The 18,967-nt window shown below is 34.9% G+C and overlaps 1 protein-coding gene across 1 annotated transcript in view; it reads left to right on the top strand.

The window, feature by feature from the left end:
- Nucleotides 1–18,967, top strand: part of EYS (eyes shut homolog) — a 1,185,464-nt gene that overhangs the window by 617,824 nt on the left and 548,673 nt on the right. Inside the window, 1 exon segment of the mRNA XM_010967844.3 lies at nucleotides 2,333–2,457. Coding sequence (XP_010966146.2) covers nucleotides 2,333–2,457 — 125 coding nt within the window.

The following is an 18,967-nucleotide window of genomic DNA, read 5'->3' as shown; positions in this document are numbered from 1 at the left end:
TCAGAGAAATGCATATCAAAACTACAATGATGTATCACCACACACCCATCAGAATGGCCAGCATTCAAATGTCCATGAACAATAGATGCTGGAGAGGCTGTGGAGAAAAGGGAACCCTCCTACACTGCTGGTGGGAATGTAGTTTAGTGTAGCCATTATGGAAAACAGAATGGAGATTCTTCAAAAAATTAAAAATAGACCTACCATATGATCCAGCAATCCCATTTTTGGGTATTTATCTAGAGGGAACTCTAATTCAAAAAGACACGTGAACCTCTACGTTCATAGCGGCACTATATACAATAGCCAAGACATGGATGCAACCTAAATGTCCATCTACAGATGACTGGATAAAGAAGTTGTGGTATATTTCTATAATGGAATACTACTCCACCATAAAAAATAATAAAATAATGCCATTTGCAGCAACACGGATGAATCTGGAGATTGTCATTCTAAGTGAAGTAAGTGAGAAAGAGAAAGAAAAACACCATCTGATATCACTCATATGTTGAATCTTAAAAAAAGAGGACATTATGAACTCATCTACAAAACAGAAACAGACTCACAGACACAGTAAACAAACTTATGGGAAGGGATTTAGAGATTTACACATATTAGTCACTTTATGTAAAAATAGATTTTAAAAAGTTCCTTCTGTATGGCGCAGGGAACTATGTTCAATGTCTTGTAATGATCTTTAATGAAAAAAATATGAAAATGAACATATGTATGCATATGCATGACTGGGACATTGTGCTGTACACCAGAAATTGACACTTGTAACTGACTATACTTCAATTTTAATAAAAAATGTTTCAACCTCTTCTATATCCCTCCCTAAGCACTTTAATATCCCCTGACCCTGCAGAAACTATTCTAAATTTTATACTCAATATTCCCTTAGTATTCTTTAGAGTTTTATTATATGTATGTATTTCTCTTAATGATGTTATTAAGTTTGTGTTCATGTGTATTTGACTTTTATAAGAACAATTATTGGAATGAATGTAAGTGTTTTATGGAATATGTTTTCACGCAAAACAATATGTTTGTGAGATTCAACCATGCAAATGACTGGTTTTTTGTAAGCCCTCCAAAAACATCTTTTCTGTATTACCTTCTATAGCCTGACTAGGAGAGAGGCCCACGGGATCTGCTCACTGCATGGAAGAGCATTATAAAGTGGAAGGAGTATTGAACTGGGTTTGGTAAATTCAGCCTTTTGGCAGCCACTTCTAACTTTGATCTGGGTTCTGCCAAACCTTTTAAACTCATGCCATATGTTTCTTCTTATCATGTAGTATTGAATTAAATCATTTCTAAGCACCCCAGAATATTTAATTGTTCTCATACAGTTTATCAGGGAAGAACAGTGAGCATATATTGCAAAGCAGAAACAAGAATAAGACTGTGTTTCCCAAGATCCAGAGTTCAGATTAAATGCTGTTGGATAATACACAGAAAGACAAAGCTGAAAACTCACAATTAGAGTTCACATAGAGTCATAGAGTTGACAGCTGCCTCTATAGGCCTGTTGCCCCTAGGTGAATTAGTATATTCAGGTAAACGTGTTCTTACACATAATATTTATTATATGTGGTTGCCTCATGGGAAAGAATCAATGATTTAAAAACATTTTAATGTGTACCTGGTAAACCATAGCTCAGATATTGGGTATGTAGCTTAGCAATGTTGGTTTCTAGGTTAATGATGAAATAGAAGACAAACACACAATGTTTTAGTATGAAAAAGGTAGATCTCAAATGTAAGGAGAATTCTTACAGCCAATGGTCTGCTGAACATGGACATAATACTGATATTCTACAGAGCCACAGCTTAAGAAATACTAATTGTAAAACACTGCAAGTATCACAAAAACCATTTCATATCAAGAAATCTATAGTAGTTGCTTTCCTTTGAATTTAAGATTTGTATTAAATGGAATTATGGTATGTGTTTATTCCATTATCTTCTACATATTTATTCCAAAGTAAAATATGTAAAGACATCTAGATGTGTAATACAGAAATCCACCATAGGTACAATGCAAAACTTTATTTTATATATACTTGCTTCCATTTCTGTATAACTGTATGATTTTAGGGCAAATTTTTGGTATTCTCTAATTTTAATTTTCTCAGCTACTAAATAGAGATGATAATAATAGCCATGTGATAGAGTGATTATGAAGATAATTGCAATAATTTATAGAAAACAACTATCACAGTTATAACAAACTGTAAAAGTATGTATAAACTATATAAGTTTTTTTCAACTATTATGATTATTATTAAACATCAAGTCTCTGCTTTGTGATCATGTTTCACAGGAAGGTCAGGACATCACTGTGAGAAGGAATTTGATGGATGCCTTTCCAACTTACATGTTTGTGGAACATGCGTAGAAAATGAACTTGGCCTTGGCTTGACATGTATATGCACATCTGGATTTGTGGTAAAAAAAAAATGTTGATATTTTTTGTTATGATATTTCTTTCAGTGTCTTTGAAATAAGGTAAATAGTAGAATGGTGAGAAATGAAGGTTGGAGAAGTTACTCTTTGTGCCTCTCTCCTTCTCTTCTGTCCTCACTGCACTTTTATCAACTTCCTCTTCCCTCTGTGTCCATCCACCACAGGTACCCTCAGCCCTTCCTCCAAGAAGAAAAGCATTCTGATGAATTGATCTACACTAAGGTGCAAGTGACTGAATGTATTGCCCTTTAATGTTTTAATGCATTTGGAAGGAGGATGCCAGTAGAGGAATTACTTAATACTGTCAGAGTCTTGGAAGAACTTCTATTTTGTTCAAGGACATAACACTATTTCCAGGGCTCAGAGTATTGTATGTCCGAGGAGGATGAATCTCTTTCCTTAGCAAATTTGGACTGATGTGACTCCATTAGTACTAGAATAGACTTACGTTGGTAGAAATATCTCCATTAAAGGATCACTTCTGACCACAGTTCTTTATTAAATCTGACCACAGCACATAAATATAGCAAGGGAACAGCAATCGGCAAGACTGTGTTGTGAGGAATTTTAAATGTATGTTGATAAATTTTATTAACAGATAGATTTGTCTTAACCAACATTAAGGCTAAATAATTAGAGAGGGCATACAGTCAGGTTACCAGTGCAAGACTAAGGAATCAGACTTCAAGGAAAGGTGTGTCCTGGCTGGTTCCGAAGAAAGATATCCAGGTATGAATGGAGCCAGAGACCCTCATAACTGGAAAAGCAGAAGCTGGAATCCCCGGAAAGGTTAAGGAACTGAACAGAAAAATGACCAATACCTGTCATCAAAACAAAAGAATCTGAGAAAGCTGGGTGTAAGTCAGATCTAGGAGGGACATGGGTAAACTAAAACAGAACCATCATCCTCCAATCCCAGCTTTGCCTTGGGGAAAGGATTTTCCCTTAGTAATCACAGAAGAATAATCTTTAAGGAAGAATTTCAGGCACTCTGACACCTGAGGGTGGGAGGTATTTGGTGCCAAGAAGTCAATTTTATATCACCTCAGATTACACCAATAATGGCTTCCTCAAGGAGTCAGTAGAAGGAAAAAAAGACTGAAGTATATCCTTTATTTAAGTAAATTCTCCTGCTAATGGAGCATGGTAGTTACAAATCTAAGTAATTAGAAAAGAAATGCTCATTTTATTGATTTTTTTTATCAAATAATAACAATGTACTAGAAAATATCTTTAAACATTTTTTCAATAGTTACATTCCTGGGATATGTCCTTTCCTATTGAAAAAAATGAACCAAGTAGCATGTGTGCAAACTCGTTTAACAACAGCAACAACAAAAAATCAAATCTGAAGGATAAATACATTAATATGTATAGAAAATGTTAAATATCCTGAAAAATATATAGTTTTATAAAACCATAAGTCTACCAAGTAGAAGAAAGTGTTACAAATCAAATAAATCAACATTTAGTATGGCATTTAACAAATAAATTTCAAATGGATATTCTATAGCCACTGTCAGAAGTACTTGAAAGCCAAAATAAAACTTAAAAACTTAGTATCATAAGATATAGTGTGTGAGTAAAAAGCTATAAAGAGATAAAGGGAAATCTACTTTTATTAATTCATTAGATGTGTTCTAAAATGACTAAAGATAGAGGAAACAGTTTATTAGAAAAAGAATTTAGACATTATATAAATATAATTATATTTAAATGTTATGCATATCAATGTTATAGCAGTATATAGGCATTTTAAGTTAGATACACCTAAAGATATATATGACATAAATTATTAATTGGAGTAAAAGTATAAATATTTTATTCAAATATGAGAATCAAATAAAATTTTCAAAGTCTTTGATAGAAATATTAATATCAAGTTAGAGGCATAAATATTGAAATAAAAGAATAGAATGATTAAGCTATTTGATTTTATTTGTTTTTATTGAAATATAATTGGCCTACAATGTTATGTTAGTGTCAGGTCTACTATAGAGATTTGTCATTTGCACACATTGTGAAACCATCACCAACATTGGTCTAGGAACCATCAGTCCCCATAAAAAAGTTATTACAATATTATTGACCATTTCCCTTATGCTGTATATTATATTTTCATGACCTTTTTTCTCTTTTTATTGAAATATAGTTGATTTAAAATATTGTATTCATTTCAGATGTACTGAAAAGTGATTCAGTTACACACACATGTATTATTTCTCAAATTCTTTTTTATTATAGGTTATTACAAGATATTGCATATAGTTCCCTGTGACATACAGCAGGTTTTTGTTGTTTATTTTATATGTATAGTGTGTATCTGTTAATCACAAACTCCTGATTTATCCTTCCCTACCCTTTCCCCTTTGATAACCATAGTTTATTTTCTATGTCTGTGAGTCTATTCTTGCTTTGTAAATAAGTTCATTTGTATCACTTTTTTAGATTCTACATATAAGTGATGTATAATATCTGTCTTTCTCTGACTTACTTCATTTAGTATGATAATCTCTAAGTCCATTCATGTTGCTGCAAATGGCAGTATTTCATTCTTTTTTATGCCTGAGTAGTATTCCATTGTGTGTATACCTAGATATAGACAGATAGATAGATAAGATAGATAGATAGATGGATAGATAGATAGATAGATAGATAGATAGATAGATAGATAGATAGCACATCTTCTTTGTCCATTCACCTGTCAATGGACATTCAGGTTGCTTTCATGTCTTACCTATTGTAAACAGTGCTGTTATAAACATTGGGGTGCATGTATCTTTTTTAATTAGATTTTTTGTGTTTTCTGAATCTATGCCCAGGAATGGGATTGCTGGATCTCATGTAGTTCTAATTTTTAGTTTTCTAAGAAACCTCCATACTGCTCTCCATAGTGGCTGTACCAATTTACATTCTCACCAACAATGTAGGAGAGTTCCCTTTTCTCTACACCCTCTCCAGCATTTATTTGTAGACTTTTTGATGATGGCCATTCTAACCAGTGTGAAGTGATACCTCATTGTAGTTTTGATTTGCATTTCTCTAATAATTAGTGATGTGGAGCATCTTTTCATATGCCTGTTGGCCATCTGTAAGTTTTCTTTGGAGAAATGTCTGTTTAGGTCTTTTGCACATTTTTTGATTGGGCTGTTTTTTGTTTTGTTTGATTAAGCTGTTTTTTTGTTTAATTGAAGTATGGTTGATTTACAATGCTGTATTAATTGCTGGTGTACAGCATAGTGGTTTATTTTGAGCTGTTTGTATATTTTGGAAATGAATCCTTTGTTAGCTACAATGTTTGCAAATATTTTCCCCCATTTCATAGGTTATGTTTTAGTTTTGCTTAAGGTTTCCTTTGCTAGGCAAAAGCTTTTAAATTTAATAAGGTCTCTCTTTTTTTAATTTTTGCTTTTCTTTTTATTACTCTAGGAGATAGATCCAAAAAAAATATTGTTGTGATTTATGTCAAAGAGTGTCTGCCTATGTTTTCGTATAGTAGCTTTATAGTATCCAGTATTATTAATTCATTTTGAATTTATTTTTGTATGCAGTGTTAGAGAATGTTCTAATTTCATTCTTTTACATGTAGCTGTCCAGTTTTCCCAGCACCTCTTACTGAAGAGACTGTTTTTTCTCCACTGTATACTCTTTCTCCTTTGTCAGTGATTAATTGACCATAAGTGCATGGGTTTATTTTGGGGCCCTTGATTCTATTCCATTGATCTATGTGTCTTTTTTTGTACCAGTATCATACTGCTTTGATTACTAGAACTTTGTAATGTAGTCTGATGTCAGGGAGCATGATACCTCCAGCTCTGTTCTTTTTTCTCAAGATTCTTTTGGCTATTTGGGGTCCTTTGTGTTTCTATACAAATTTAAAATTTTTGTTGTTTTAGTTCTGAGAAACATGCCATTGGTATTTTCTTACAGATGGCATTGAAGGTATAGATTGCCTTGGGTACCATGGTCACTTTAACAATATTGATTCTTCCAGTCCAAAAACATGGTATATCTTTCCATCTGTTTGTGTCATCTTCAATTTCTTCTGTCAGTGTCTTACAGTTTTCAGAGTACAGGTCTTTTGCCTCCTTAGGTAGTTTTATTCCTAGGTAATTTATTCTTTATTATGCAGTGATAAATGTGATTGTTTCCTTAGTTTCATTTTCTGACATTTTGTTTTCAGTGTATAGAAATGCAACAGATTTCTGTATGTTAATTTTGTATCCTGCAACTTTATCAAATTCATTTATGAGTTCTAGCAGTTTTCTGGTAGTGTCTTTAGGGTTTCCTATATATAGTACCATGTCATCTGAAAACTGACAGTTTTACTTTTTCCTTTCCAATTTGGATTTATTGATTTCTTTTTCTTCACTGATTGCTGTGGTAAGGACTTCCAAAACTGTGTTGAATAAAAGTGGTAAGAGTGGGCATCCTTGTTTTGGTCCTGATCTTGGAATGCTTTCAGTTTTTCAATATTGAATATGATGCTGGTTGTGTTCTTGTCATATATGGTCTTTATTATGTTGAGGATTGTTCCCTCTATACAGTTTGTTGAGGGTTTTTATCACAGTCAATGTTGAATTTTATCTAAAGCTTTTACAGCATCTATTGAGATGATTATATGATTTTTATGTTTTTTAAAAAAAATTTTAATGTGATGTATCACATTGAGTTGCAGATATTGAACCATCCTTGCATTCCTGGGGTAAATCCTACATGATTGCAGTGTAGGATCATTTTAATGTATTATCGAATTTGGTTTGCTAATATTTTGTTGAAGATATTTGCATCTATATTTATCAGTGATATTAGCCTGCAATTTTATTTTTTTTTTCTTGTTTTTGTCTGGTTTTGGTATCAGAGTGATATTGGCCTCATAGAATGTGTTTGGAAGAGTTATTTCCTCTTCAACTTTTTGTCATAGTTTGAGAAGGATAGGCATTAACTCTGAATGTTTGATAGAATTCACCTGTGAAGCCATCTGTTCCTGAATTTCTTTGTTGGGAGTTTTTTTTTTTTTTTTTTACTTTTTTAAATTACTGATTCAATTTCATTACTGGTAATCAGTCTGTTGATATTTTCTATTTCTTCCTGATTCAGTCTTGTGAGATTGTATGCTTTCAAGAGTTTATCCATTTCTTCTAGGTTGTCCATTTTATAGGCACATAATTGTTTGTAGCAATCTTTCATGTATTTCTGTGGTGTTAGTTGTAACATCTCCTGTCTCATTTCTGATTTTATTTAAGTTCCTTTTATTATCAATAAGTCTGCCTAAAGAGTTATCTATTTTATTTACATTTCAAAGAACCAGCTCTTAGTTGCATTTCTCATACCCCTAGTAAGATGTCTGGTCTGGGGAACCCAGTGTGCAATGTGTAACTCCTGCTCTTTGGAGAGAACTTCTGCAATTGTCATGTTCCTCCTGTGTGTGGGTTATCAGCTGTGGGGATGGGTCTTGGCTATACTGCATCTCAACCCTTCTGACCCCTCTCTTTGGGTTCCTTCTTTATGTCTTTAATTGTGAAAAATCTTTTCTACTAATCTTCAATTTGGTACCATAGTTAGTTTCTCTGTAAGGATTTGTAATTTTGTTGTGCCTGGGGGAGGAGGTGAGTTCAAATTCTTCCTACTCTGCCATCTTGGCCTCACCATTGACAAAACTATTTTAAAAGCAGGTATGACAAATGCATAAGACTGTTGAAAAATTGCTTTTTAGATTTTTTTCTCCTTTTCCAACTAATCCTGAGGGTAAATGGGTTATTAAAAAATAAGACTCATAATTATAGTGAGATGTCAAACTTCATTGGTATCTTATGTTTTTTTAAAAGAATGTCATTCATGGAATGGTACAGAATTTCAGAGAGGCTGAAGAAGAAATTAGTTAGAAGGACTGGAGAATAGGTAAATTGAATCACATTAGGATTAAGGATTAAGTGTTCATTTAAAGTATCTGTGAACATGAAAACAGTGGGCATGGGGGAATTGGCAACTCACATAGTGGGGTAAGTCATAGCATTATAGCAGCAGATTACATGGGAAGAGGCTAAACATTGCATTGATTATCACACTCTAGTGTAATTTTTACTTATTTATTTATCTGTCCACTCTGTCTGTTGATTTTGAGCTCTTGAAGAGCAGGGATGATTGTAGTATCTTTAAGAGCACCAGATATAATATACATGTTTTGATTTTGTTTATCATTGTTGAGGATTTTTTTTTTTTTTTGAGTTCTTATCGTATCAATGATAGTTCTTTTAAGCTCCTAGTCTGGTAGTTGCAGAATTTCTGCCATATATGAGTCCAATTTTGGTAGTTTCTCTATCTTTTCAAACTGTGTTATATTTTAGTATGCCTTGTAATTTTATATTTATAGTCACACATGATGTGCCAAATAAAAGTAACTGAGATAAATAGATGTTTAGGACAAGACTTTATTTTTACCTAAGAGTCAGGCCATGTTTACTGTTTCCTTCTAGCTATAGGTGCCAGAGGCTAAAATTTCTTCTCATTTCCTCATTTTGCTTCCCCGATAATCATTGAGTTTCCTCAGAGACTTCTTCTTAAATAGATCTGATATGTGCAGTTCTTTCAGTAGTAGCCCCCTGTTATTATAAAGGGGCCCTACTGCTGTAGGTAAAGTGGGAGAGGAGGGGGAGTTTTCAGCCTTATGATTCAGTCTCAGTCCTTTAGTGAACCTGTGCCTCATCTCTGGGTTGTGACTTCCATGTGTGCTTATCAGCCTCCCCCTTTCTTAGACATGAGAGGAAAGCTTCAGAAGGCTAGAGCTGGGTATATCTTTTCTCCCACATTGATTACTCTTGCAAATTGATTTCCCTTGAGGTCAGGCCTTGTTAAGAAGAACAGAATGCTCTGGGAATACTTCAAAATAACTGTTCTTCTCCCTCCTGCTAGAACTCCTGGAGGTAAAACTTAGAAGTATGGGGGGATTCCCTAAAATCCTTCCCCAACCTCCAATGGAGTTTTTAAACACTAAGGCTTGTCCGTCCACACTGGACCTCCAGCATTTTGTCAATTACAGTTTGTTTCTCCACCTGGGACTGGCTCTCGCAATGGTTTCTGCTCCTGAGTTTCTGCTCTGGTGAGCTATTAGTCTCTGTTACTGTCCTAATGTCACCAGTTTTGGGGGAGAAGTTTGCCCTGTGACCTCAATTATCTGACAGAACTAAGAGGAGCTGTTGATTTCAGTTTGTTCAGCTTTTTATGTTTATGAAATAGGAGCCATACCTCTAAGCTTCTTACAAGCTGGACCAGAAACCAGCAGTCTTGTAATTGTCTTAAGAATGGAAGGACCTATGAATATATTTAATAAGGAAAATAGGTGACTTTCCCTTCATTCATGAAATTCAATGCATCTTTAAAAAATTGATTTCCTTATTCTAATTAGGATTCTCAGATATCTCACCTCAAAGGATTGTTCTGTTTTTCCAGAGTTTCTTGAGGGCCTCGTGGAATTGCTTAAATGATGCCAATTTAGCTAGCAATCAGATTCTCCACTAGCATGTAGAAAATAGAAAGCGGTGCATTACTTTGTGCACAGAAGTGTAACATCTGTTAAAATATATCACATTATTGGGGATATGCAAGCATTGAATTTCTAATTATAACTTGAAACAGCAAAACAATACAAATCATTAAGCCTTTTACTGAAGTAATTTGTTGCTACACATTTTCTCCCCACATTGTCTATTTTTGTTTAACTTCAGCTTCCCTCCAACATCATTCTTCAAATAGATTTCAGAATGATGTTACATTCTTTCTATATTCCTTCTACTTAAGCTGTTTTTAAAACTCTCACTTATTACATTGTCATATAAGAATGTTAACTCAGCTGACTATTTATGAGATTAGAGAAAATTGATACTGGTACGTTTAGTACTAATACAATTATTCTTTACTTGAGAGTGAAGGGTAACTTGAGAAGTGAACATCCCTGCTATTTTTCCTATTTCTGAACATTAATTTTAGTAGATAACATTAAAGACCTGAACTCTCTGATTTCCTTAATGTTTAGAGCTGTGACAGTCTCTGACAAGTTGATAATTAGTGTGTATTATTCTTCTTAGCAGATTTTAAAGTGAATTTTAAAATGATTTTAAAGTGAATCAAAATAGCAAAATACTTGCATTATTCTGAAATTCAAGTGCTCTGTAAAAGACTTTAAGTGACAACATAATTTACTGAATGTCCTAGACTTGCTTGCTAACACTTTCAAGACAAATGATCTCCTTTTTTCAGTTTGATCAGCACTGTTCTTTTCTTCCTCAGTAAATGAATTTCTACCAAACGAAACAAATCCATACATTAAGAAATGACGGTCATTGGGTCATACTTATTGCATTTTGCAAATGATAGCAGTCAGTAAGTGTTAATTGCATTCTTTCAATTAAAACAGAGTTTTATATAGTATAGAAGCTGTATTTTATTAAACAAAGTGGAAAAAAAGGAAAAACCACTTTCTGAGTGAGAAAAAATGCTCTACATTCTACAGCAATAGAGTCTATATGCAATATCTCATTGTTAAATGTCATCTTCAAAACAGACCTAAAACAAGGCACATGATAGCAAGACAGACTATTTGATTTTAGGTTTCTTTTTGGTTCTGGTGTCTATTTTCTCATGATATAAAGTGATCGTTGTTGTTAATAAACATTTACAAGTATTTGCTGTGTTCAAGATGCCAGGACTAATTCTATTAAATAATCAAGTTTATTGTCTCTATATAGGACGTACATAGGCAAACTCACAATTCTTAGATAGACTCATAATAATTTATTTTTTAAAGAAAGACATTTCATTCTTTTGACATATGTTCATATGTGAGCTCAAGTTATTGATATTTTAGATCAATCAACCACATCCTTTGGACACTAACCATAGCAACATACTTGTAAATCATTTGAAGAAAAATATGAACACGCACTGTTTTTATTTTCAAATTAGGGAAGGAAGGACAGGTCCAGATGCAAACACTTGAATGCACAGGAAAACAGCAGCAGCGCTCCTTTTAAGGCAAAATGTGATGCCTTGCTTTAACATATTTAGAGCATATTCTGTGGGCAGAGCACTATCCTAGATGCTCAGTATAATGTAAAAATGAACTAGTTTCAATTTCTCACCCAAAGAGAGCTTTCAGCTGAGTGGAGCAGACAAATGTGTATGGGATAACAGCAAAGTCTACAATGGGTTCATGCAGGAAGCTGTGTGCTGAGGGAAATGGAGACATTAACTAGGACACTGTTTGTGGTTCTAATATTAAAAGTAATAAGGCTTTTGGCAAATTCTGAGTAAAGTCCTCATTAGAAGAGCTTTCTTAAGGGACAAAGACTATGGCTTCCTCCCAAGGGTTAGAAAGGTGTCTCTGAAAATGCCAAGATTTCCTCTGCCTACCCATCTTGGAAGCCTACCATAGGAATTACTCAGTACCGCTGATGAGAACGCTAAGTATGCACCAGTTTACAACAAAGGTTCACCTACTTCTCAGGACCAGCTTCACCACAAGCAGCGCATCCTGTTAGAATGTGTTCTAACCATCCTAAGCAACACAGGAACTTAATCTTGTGTAACCCAAGGGATGTGATGATATTGGAGAAGAAAGAAAGGTACAAATTTGAACAAAAACTTTAAAAATTGGTAGTTCTCTGTTTTAAATAAATATGATTCGTCCCTTAGAGTTATTTAGAGATCACAGGTAATCACTGACCACCTCTCATCTTTATGCATCTGTTTCTTGTTTAAATATGACTGGTGGAGTAATGTTCATATTTGGTAGAAATTTAAAATATTCTTGGTGCTGTATACTACCTCAAAGGAGAATAGGATTAACATTTAGACCTCAGTTAGATGGAAAATTCTCTGAGCCTCAGTTTCCAAATTGATAGCATGAGCATATAGATGAGCTGACTGCTAAGTCATATCATAAATAATGACATGTATCCACCATTATAGTATCACACAGAGTATTTCCACTGCCCTAAAAATCCTCTGTGATCCACATCTTTATCCCTTCTTCCCTCCCCTGTAACTCCTGGCAATCACTGATCTTTTTACTATCTCTTTAGTTTTGCTTTTTCCAGAATGTCATATAGTTGGAATGATACAGCCTATGATTTTTTCAGATTGCCTTTTTTCATTTAGTAATATACATTTAAGTTTCTTCTATGTCTTTAATGGCTTGATAACCCATTTCTTTTTAATGCTGAATAATATTCCATTACCTGGATGTACCACAGTTTATCCATTCACTTGCTGAAGGACATCTTGATTGCTTCCAAGTTTTAGCAAGTATGAATAAAGCTGTTATAAACATCCATGTGCAGGAGTGCGTTCATAAGTTTTCAATTCATTGTGTAAAGACCAGGGAATGGGCAATTGCTGGATGGTATGGCAAAATATATCGATATGTAAGAAACTGTCAAATTGTCTTGACTGCTCATAAGCAATTAGGTAGCATTTTATAATTTGTTTTTATAGCAGTTGCTGGAACTGTAATCCATCAGATCCATTATTTGCATGGCAATATGTTTACTACGTGACCAAGCTCGCCCCTACCCTCTTCTGTCCCCACCTCCTCTCCTCTTCACTCTCCTCTGCTTCTCTCCCTTGCAGTGAGTTCCCTGTGAACATCCAGCTTACTACTGTTCTCCAGGTTGATACCAGTTAATAGATTCTACGTAAATCTTCATTTATCAAATGAACGAGAACATGGATGGGTCTATAAATACTTGGGGTTTAATTAATCATATAATGAATTTGCAATAACAGAGGCTATTGGATGCAAGGCCACATACTGTTAAAGATACAATGAATTCCTTTCAACAATAATAGTTAAGGTGATTTAAAATATCACTTAAGCCATAAGTGACCATCAAAATTAGTTATTATTTGTGAAGCATTAATTATTTGCTAAATTAAATGTTTTAGATGCATTACCTCTAAGTTTTAAAACAAACTTGTGACATAAGAATCATTACTATTTTTATTGTGCAAAGAAACAGACTTAGAGTGGTTGAAACACTTATCAATACCTGGGAGATGCAAGAATTACGTTTGTCCAGTAAATCCAAATCCTATACTCATAAACACTAGGTTAGAAAGATTTTATTCTGCATTCAAGTATAGTTCCAGACTTTCTCACTCTGAGCTCTGCTCAAATTTCTCTTGTCAAAAAACGTCTACATTAAAAAGGACTTAACTCAGATAATTCCTACAAAAATTCTCTTATATTTCTACACCAACATTTCTTATTTCACCTGATTGTTACGTTATAATAAATGAAACTGTGCATTTTACATCCGCCGGTTGATTCTATAAATAATTAAACGCAGGCTCGGCAGCAGAAGGAAACATGGTTAACACACATCTGCTGCATTTCTTTGATGGTAAAAACCAATCTCTGTTTCCCTGCTTTTCCTGGTATTGGAAACAGCAGGATTTTAGTGCTTCCCTTGCAGCCTAGGAGTCTTTTTTATTTTTTAATTCATACTCAATGCACCTGGTTTAGTATTTTTCCCCTTAATTAAAAACAAATGGAAATAAGAAAAGAGTCGGTCTACAGGGAAGAATGAGACCTGTTGCCTGGCCCTCACCACGTGGCTCAGGGGCTCCGAGGTCCCACACGGCATATTTTGTTCGCTGCATTTGGTTTAGCTGAGGGGTTAGATGGTGTCCGTGCATCGTAGCTCTTGATTTGTTGGTCTCCCTTTGTGTAACTGTTTTTCGGTGATTTGCACTTGCATTAAAGGGAAAGACTGTAAATATATTCTCAGGATTTGAAGATCAGCTTCAAAGTATTCTAACTGGACGCATAACCCACTTCTATCTGAAGAGAGAAAGACGACATGCATTGGTGTAGGGTTACAGTATGATACAGAACATAGATAGGGTTGGTCATGCTCCAAAGCCATCCTATTTACCGTTTTAAAACGAAGACCTCACCTTTATATTTTAACAGTAGAGAAAAGTGTAAAATCATCTGTGTTTTGATGAGTCACTGATGTGTGTCATGAGCACAACTGTGGTCACTTTGGATGGTATAGAAGAGTATCCCAATGAGAGAGAGAGACAAATAAATGATATTTACTAACTGATGTGTTTTTATAGAAGTCTATATACATGATGCTATAAATGTCAAAAGAAAGAGAGTCCAACTTGATTTGATTAAATTGGCTCCAGAGGAGATCCAGTAAGACAGCAAGTCTGAACGATGAGGGTAGCGAGTATGACCGGGTGCAGGTAGAAGCTGCCCCAGTAAGAACAGCCGTAGGAGGCTGCAAGTTATTTACAAGCAATGCACATAGAAGGAGGGGTGAGTGTATTATTAAAAAAAAAAAAAAAACTTATTACACATATTTTAGCACTTATTTAGGACTTGATTAACAGAAGCCCTTGAGATGCGGTTTAAGGAATTCAAACAAGTGAAGAGATAAAACATGAATAGAAACAACTATTACACAGATTAGAAGGAGGTAAGTGGCATGAAGTATAAACAAATGAAGACTCTAGGGATTCAGAGAATGAAGACATTATTTTTCCACTGCAGGATTAGGAAATGAATCATGAAATAAGTGCCTTTTCTCAGGAGCAAGAGTTGAACACTGTGTGACCGAGGAAAGACACCCTCAATGTCTGTACTATTAGGTACAGACGCCCTCAATGTCTGTACCATAAGGTTGTGAGAAACAAAGCTTTAACTTCCTACTTGTCACTTCTCACATGACATTTGGGGAATCCTGGGTGTTCACACGGGTCGATCGATAGTGTCTGCTACCGCATTGTTCCTGAAATAGTAGGTTAGGCAGCCCAGGGTGTTGGATTCTGAGATATTTTTACTGGCTCTTTTCTTGTACATACTCAGGGCTCTGAATCAGATATCAGATTCTAGGACTGGTGATTCACAGACAGTGGCCTCAGAGAAATCTTTAACATGCTTCAGTTCAATGGGGTAGGGGTTGGAAACCACAAATTAGAGGATGCTATGGGCATTAGGACCTCAGAGATTAGTCGTAATAATCACACTGATACTTTGCACATGCTGTGATTATCACAGTTATTAAATGATTAAATGATGGCTGGCAGAGTACATTCTCGATATTGTTGTGGTGAATCAGCTTAAACCAAATCCAAATTATTTACATTTAAATTAAATACAATGATATTTCCAACATGAACTGTGCCACAGTCAAACCTGTAACTTTAAAATGCAAACTACTTGTGCTTTCAAAGCCCAGTATCTCTAAGTATAGTTAATGAACAAGCAGACCACTAGACTTCTTTGTTTAGGATCACAGAGACAGAAAATAATTGGCATACAACGGAATTAATTCATTGTAGGAAGTTGATAAAATGCCATTCAGTTAAAATTTGGAGGTACTCTATTCACATGTATCTTACATCAAAATAACAAAATTTATCGCTATATGGATTTTTTTAATTCTAAAAATTGATCTGCACTTTTAGTTTTCTTTTTTTATGTGAAATCAATAGAAAAGTATTCAGAGCACATTTGTTACACAGGGGGGTTTAGTCTAATCGTTTTATAACTCCAAAAACTGAAAAAAAATTATGTTTTTTTATGTACAGGTGCATTTTCAACTACAGAAAAAGGAAAAAAATGTTGAAATATCTTCATTATAAATGTATTAGAAATATATTCTGTATGTACCTTGTTCTGAGTAACTTGTATGTATAATTTGTATTCAAATGTGTGTCATTTCTTAAATTGTACTAAATTGTAAGTAATTAAAACTTGGTCCTCAAATTATGGACCCATTGTGCTCTACAGGGTTTTTGTCACCTGTGAACATCAATGGGAACCAAGTAATATGAAGATCTTGTCCTAAAACTCCAGTTCAACATTTCTAATCAATTGGTGTTGACTAGATCAGAGGCTCTTGGTCTCCATCTCATCAGAACTGTTCCTCTCTTCTTTCAGCCCAATGTGAAGCAGCCTTACATAGCCTGAGACCACAATTTCCCCAAGAGTGTCCTTTACTAGCCTGTATTTCACACACTGAGCCAGACACTTAAAGACTATTCTGGCTCTTAAAAAGGTATATACTATGGGGAGTGCAAAATATGTCAAACGGTAATCACAGTATGATAGACAAGACACAGTGAAGATCTGCACAATATTTCATGAAAACACAGTAACAATGTACAGTTGACCCTTGAACAACACGGGTTTAAATGGCATGAGTCCTCTTACACACAGGTTTTTTTCAGTGGTAAATACTTTAGCACTACGCAGTCCGCAGTTGGTTGACTTGGAGGATGCAGAACCCTGGATATGGAGAAACCAATGAGTTAGAACCAGAGTTTTAGCTGTCTGGAGGGTCAGTGCCTCTCACCTCCACATTGTTCAAGGGTCAACTATACTTTTTTAAAAAATGAAGGAACACAGAAGGAAATACTGAAAGAACACTACCAAGAGAATACTGAACTGAACCAAAAAAGCTGAGTACCTAGGTTACCAAGTTCAGGGTAGGAATATGGTGCAGAAGTGGGGATTCAGGAAGGAAAACAGCATATGTGAAGTAGGAATTAACATAACATATGTGAAAATGTGGTAAGAAATGAGAATAAGTTTTGAGAAATTTCCAGTGGCTTTGTGTGCCAGGCTAAATCACTTTGACTTTTTCTCAGGAAAAGCAGTAATGATGATTTTCTAAGGTGGGGAATGATCTGGTTAGAATTTTATTTTGTTTTATTTTATTTTACTTTACTTTATTTTATTATCTTATCTCATTTCATTTCATTTTATGGGGGAGGTAATAGGTTTATTTTTTTATTTTTAACGAAGGTACCAGGGATTGAACCCAGGACCTTGTGCATGTTAAGCATGCTCTCTGTCACTGAGCTGTACCCTCCCCTAGAATTTTATTTTAAAAAATGACTATGAGACATATTCCACCAATACAGGTAGCAACGGGACTGTCTTTCCATCAGCTTGCATCTCCCCTTTAGGACTTACCAAGCAACAATAAAACCTCACTCAGGCTCTATTTTTTATCAGCCCCCAAAGCCCAGGAGTTACCTCACATATGTTTCAAGGTGGTGCAGGGGATGTTGCTAAGTGCCTTTGATCTTACTTAACCTTCCAGTTCTTAAAATGTCAAAGAATTTGCCCATTCTCCCCAGCCCATCTTTCTTTAGCAGCATTAAGTATCCCTTAACCAGAGACCCTGGCAAAGGGAGAAATTTGTTTTCTCAAATGGCGAGGATACAAAGGGAAAGTGTAATGGCACTAACTGTACTTTTTCATCTGTCACCTCTGGTCTGGGACAGACTATTCACACGACTTGGGCCCTTACTTCTCAAAGTGAACTTGATCACCTTTGTGAATCAAGCCTGGCATCTATTGAACTCTTATATTTGGTTGCTTGTATTTCTTGTAACATAAGGCATGTGAAGGGTTATTTTGTGTTTCAAACATCAGTTAAGCAAGTTGTGAGTGGGAACATATACTTTGCAAATTCAATTACTTAGTGTATAAAGATAATTTTGTAAATATTATTTATATGCTCATTCAGTAAACATAGATTGGCTAGCAGCCTACCAGCACTGTGCCAAGTAGAGTCCAGAATGGAACAGACACAGATTTCTGCCTAGCGGTGCCTGTAGCAAAGCAGGAAACACACATCAATCAAGGTAGTAGACACATGAAAATAAATTTCAGTAAATAAAATTCAAACTGTACCTAGTGTTCTGAAGGAAAAAGTAATTGCAGTGGGAGAAAAATAATGCAGGTGACAGAGAAGATCTCTCTAAGGAGTGGACACTTAAATGAAGACCTGAGGATGAGAAGAAATCATGCAAGGGAAGAGGGAGAGTTGGATGTGCTCTCAGGGGGATAAACATGTGCAAAGGTCCGAATTAGGAAAAGATTGCCATATGTGATGTAGCAAAAAACAGACAATGTGTGTTGAGCACAGCAGGTGTGAAAAAAGCAGGGAGACGATAAGGCTGTGGAAGCAAATAGAGTCAGGTTATGCAATGAGACATAAATAATGGCAGAGACCCCAGTAGTCACAACAGCACTATTTCCAACAGCCAAGACACGGAAACAACCTAAATGTCCATTGACAGATGACTGGCTAAAGAAGTTGTGGCATATTTATATAATGGAATACTACTCAGCCATAAAAAAAGAATAAAATAATGCCATTTGCAGCAACATAGATGGACCTGGAGAATGTCATTCCAACTGAAGTAAGTCAGAAAAAGGAAGAAAAATACTATATGATATCACTTATATGTGGAATCTAAAAACAAAAAAAGACACAAATGAACTTATCTACAAAACAGAAACAGACTGAGAGACATATAAAACAAACTTATGGTTATCAGGGGGAGAGGGGAAGGGAAGCGATAAATTGAGAGTTCAAGATTTGCAGATACTACCTACCATATATAAAATAGATATACAAGTTTTTCTGTATAGCACAGGGAACTATATTCAATATAGTAACCTATA

Source organism: Camelus bactrianus, chromosome 8 (genome assembly GCF_048773025.1).
Source record: "Camelus bactrianus isolate YW-2024 breed Bactrian camel chromosome 8, ASM4877302v1, whole genome shotgun sequence".
NCBI lineage: Eukaryota > Metazoa > Chordata > Mammalia > Artiodactyla > Camelidae > Camelus > Camelus bactrianus.
Note: the sequence above shows the minus strand (reverse complement) of the source record. Positions and strands in the feature narration are given on the sequence as shown.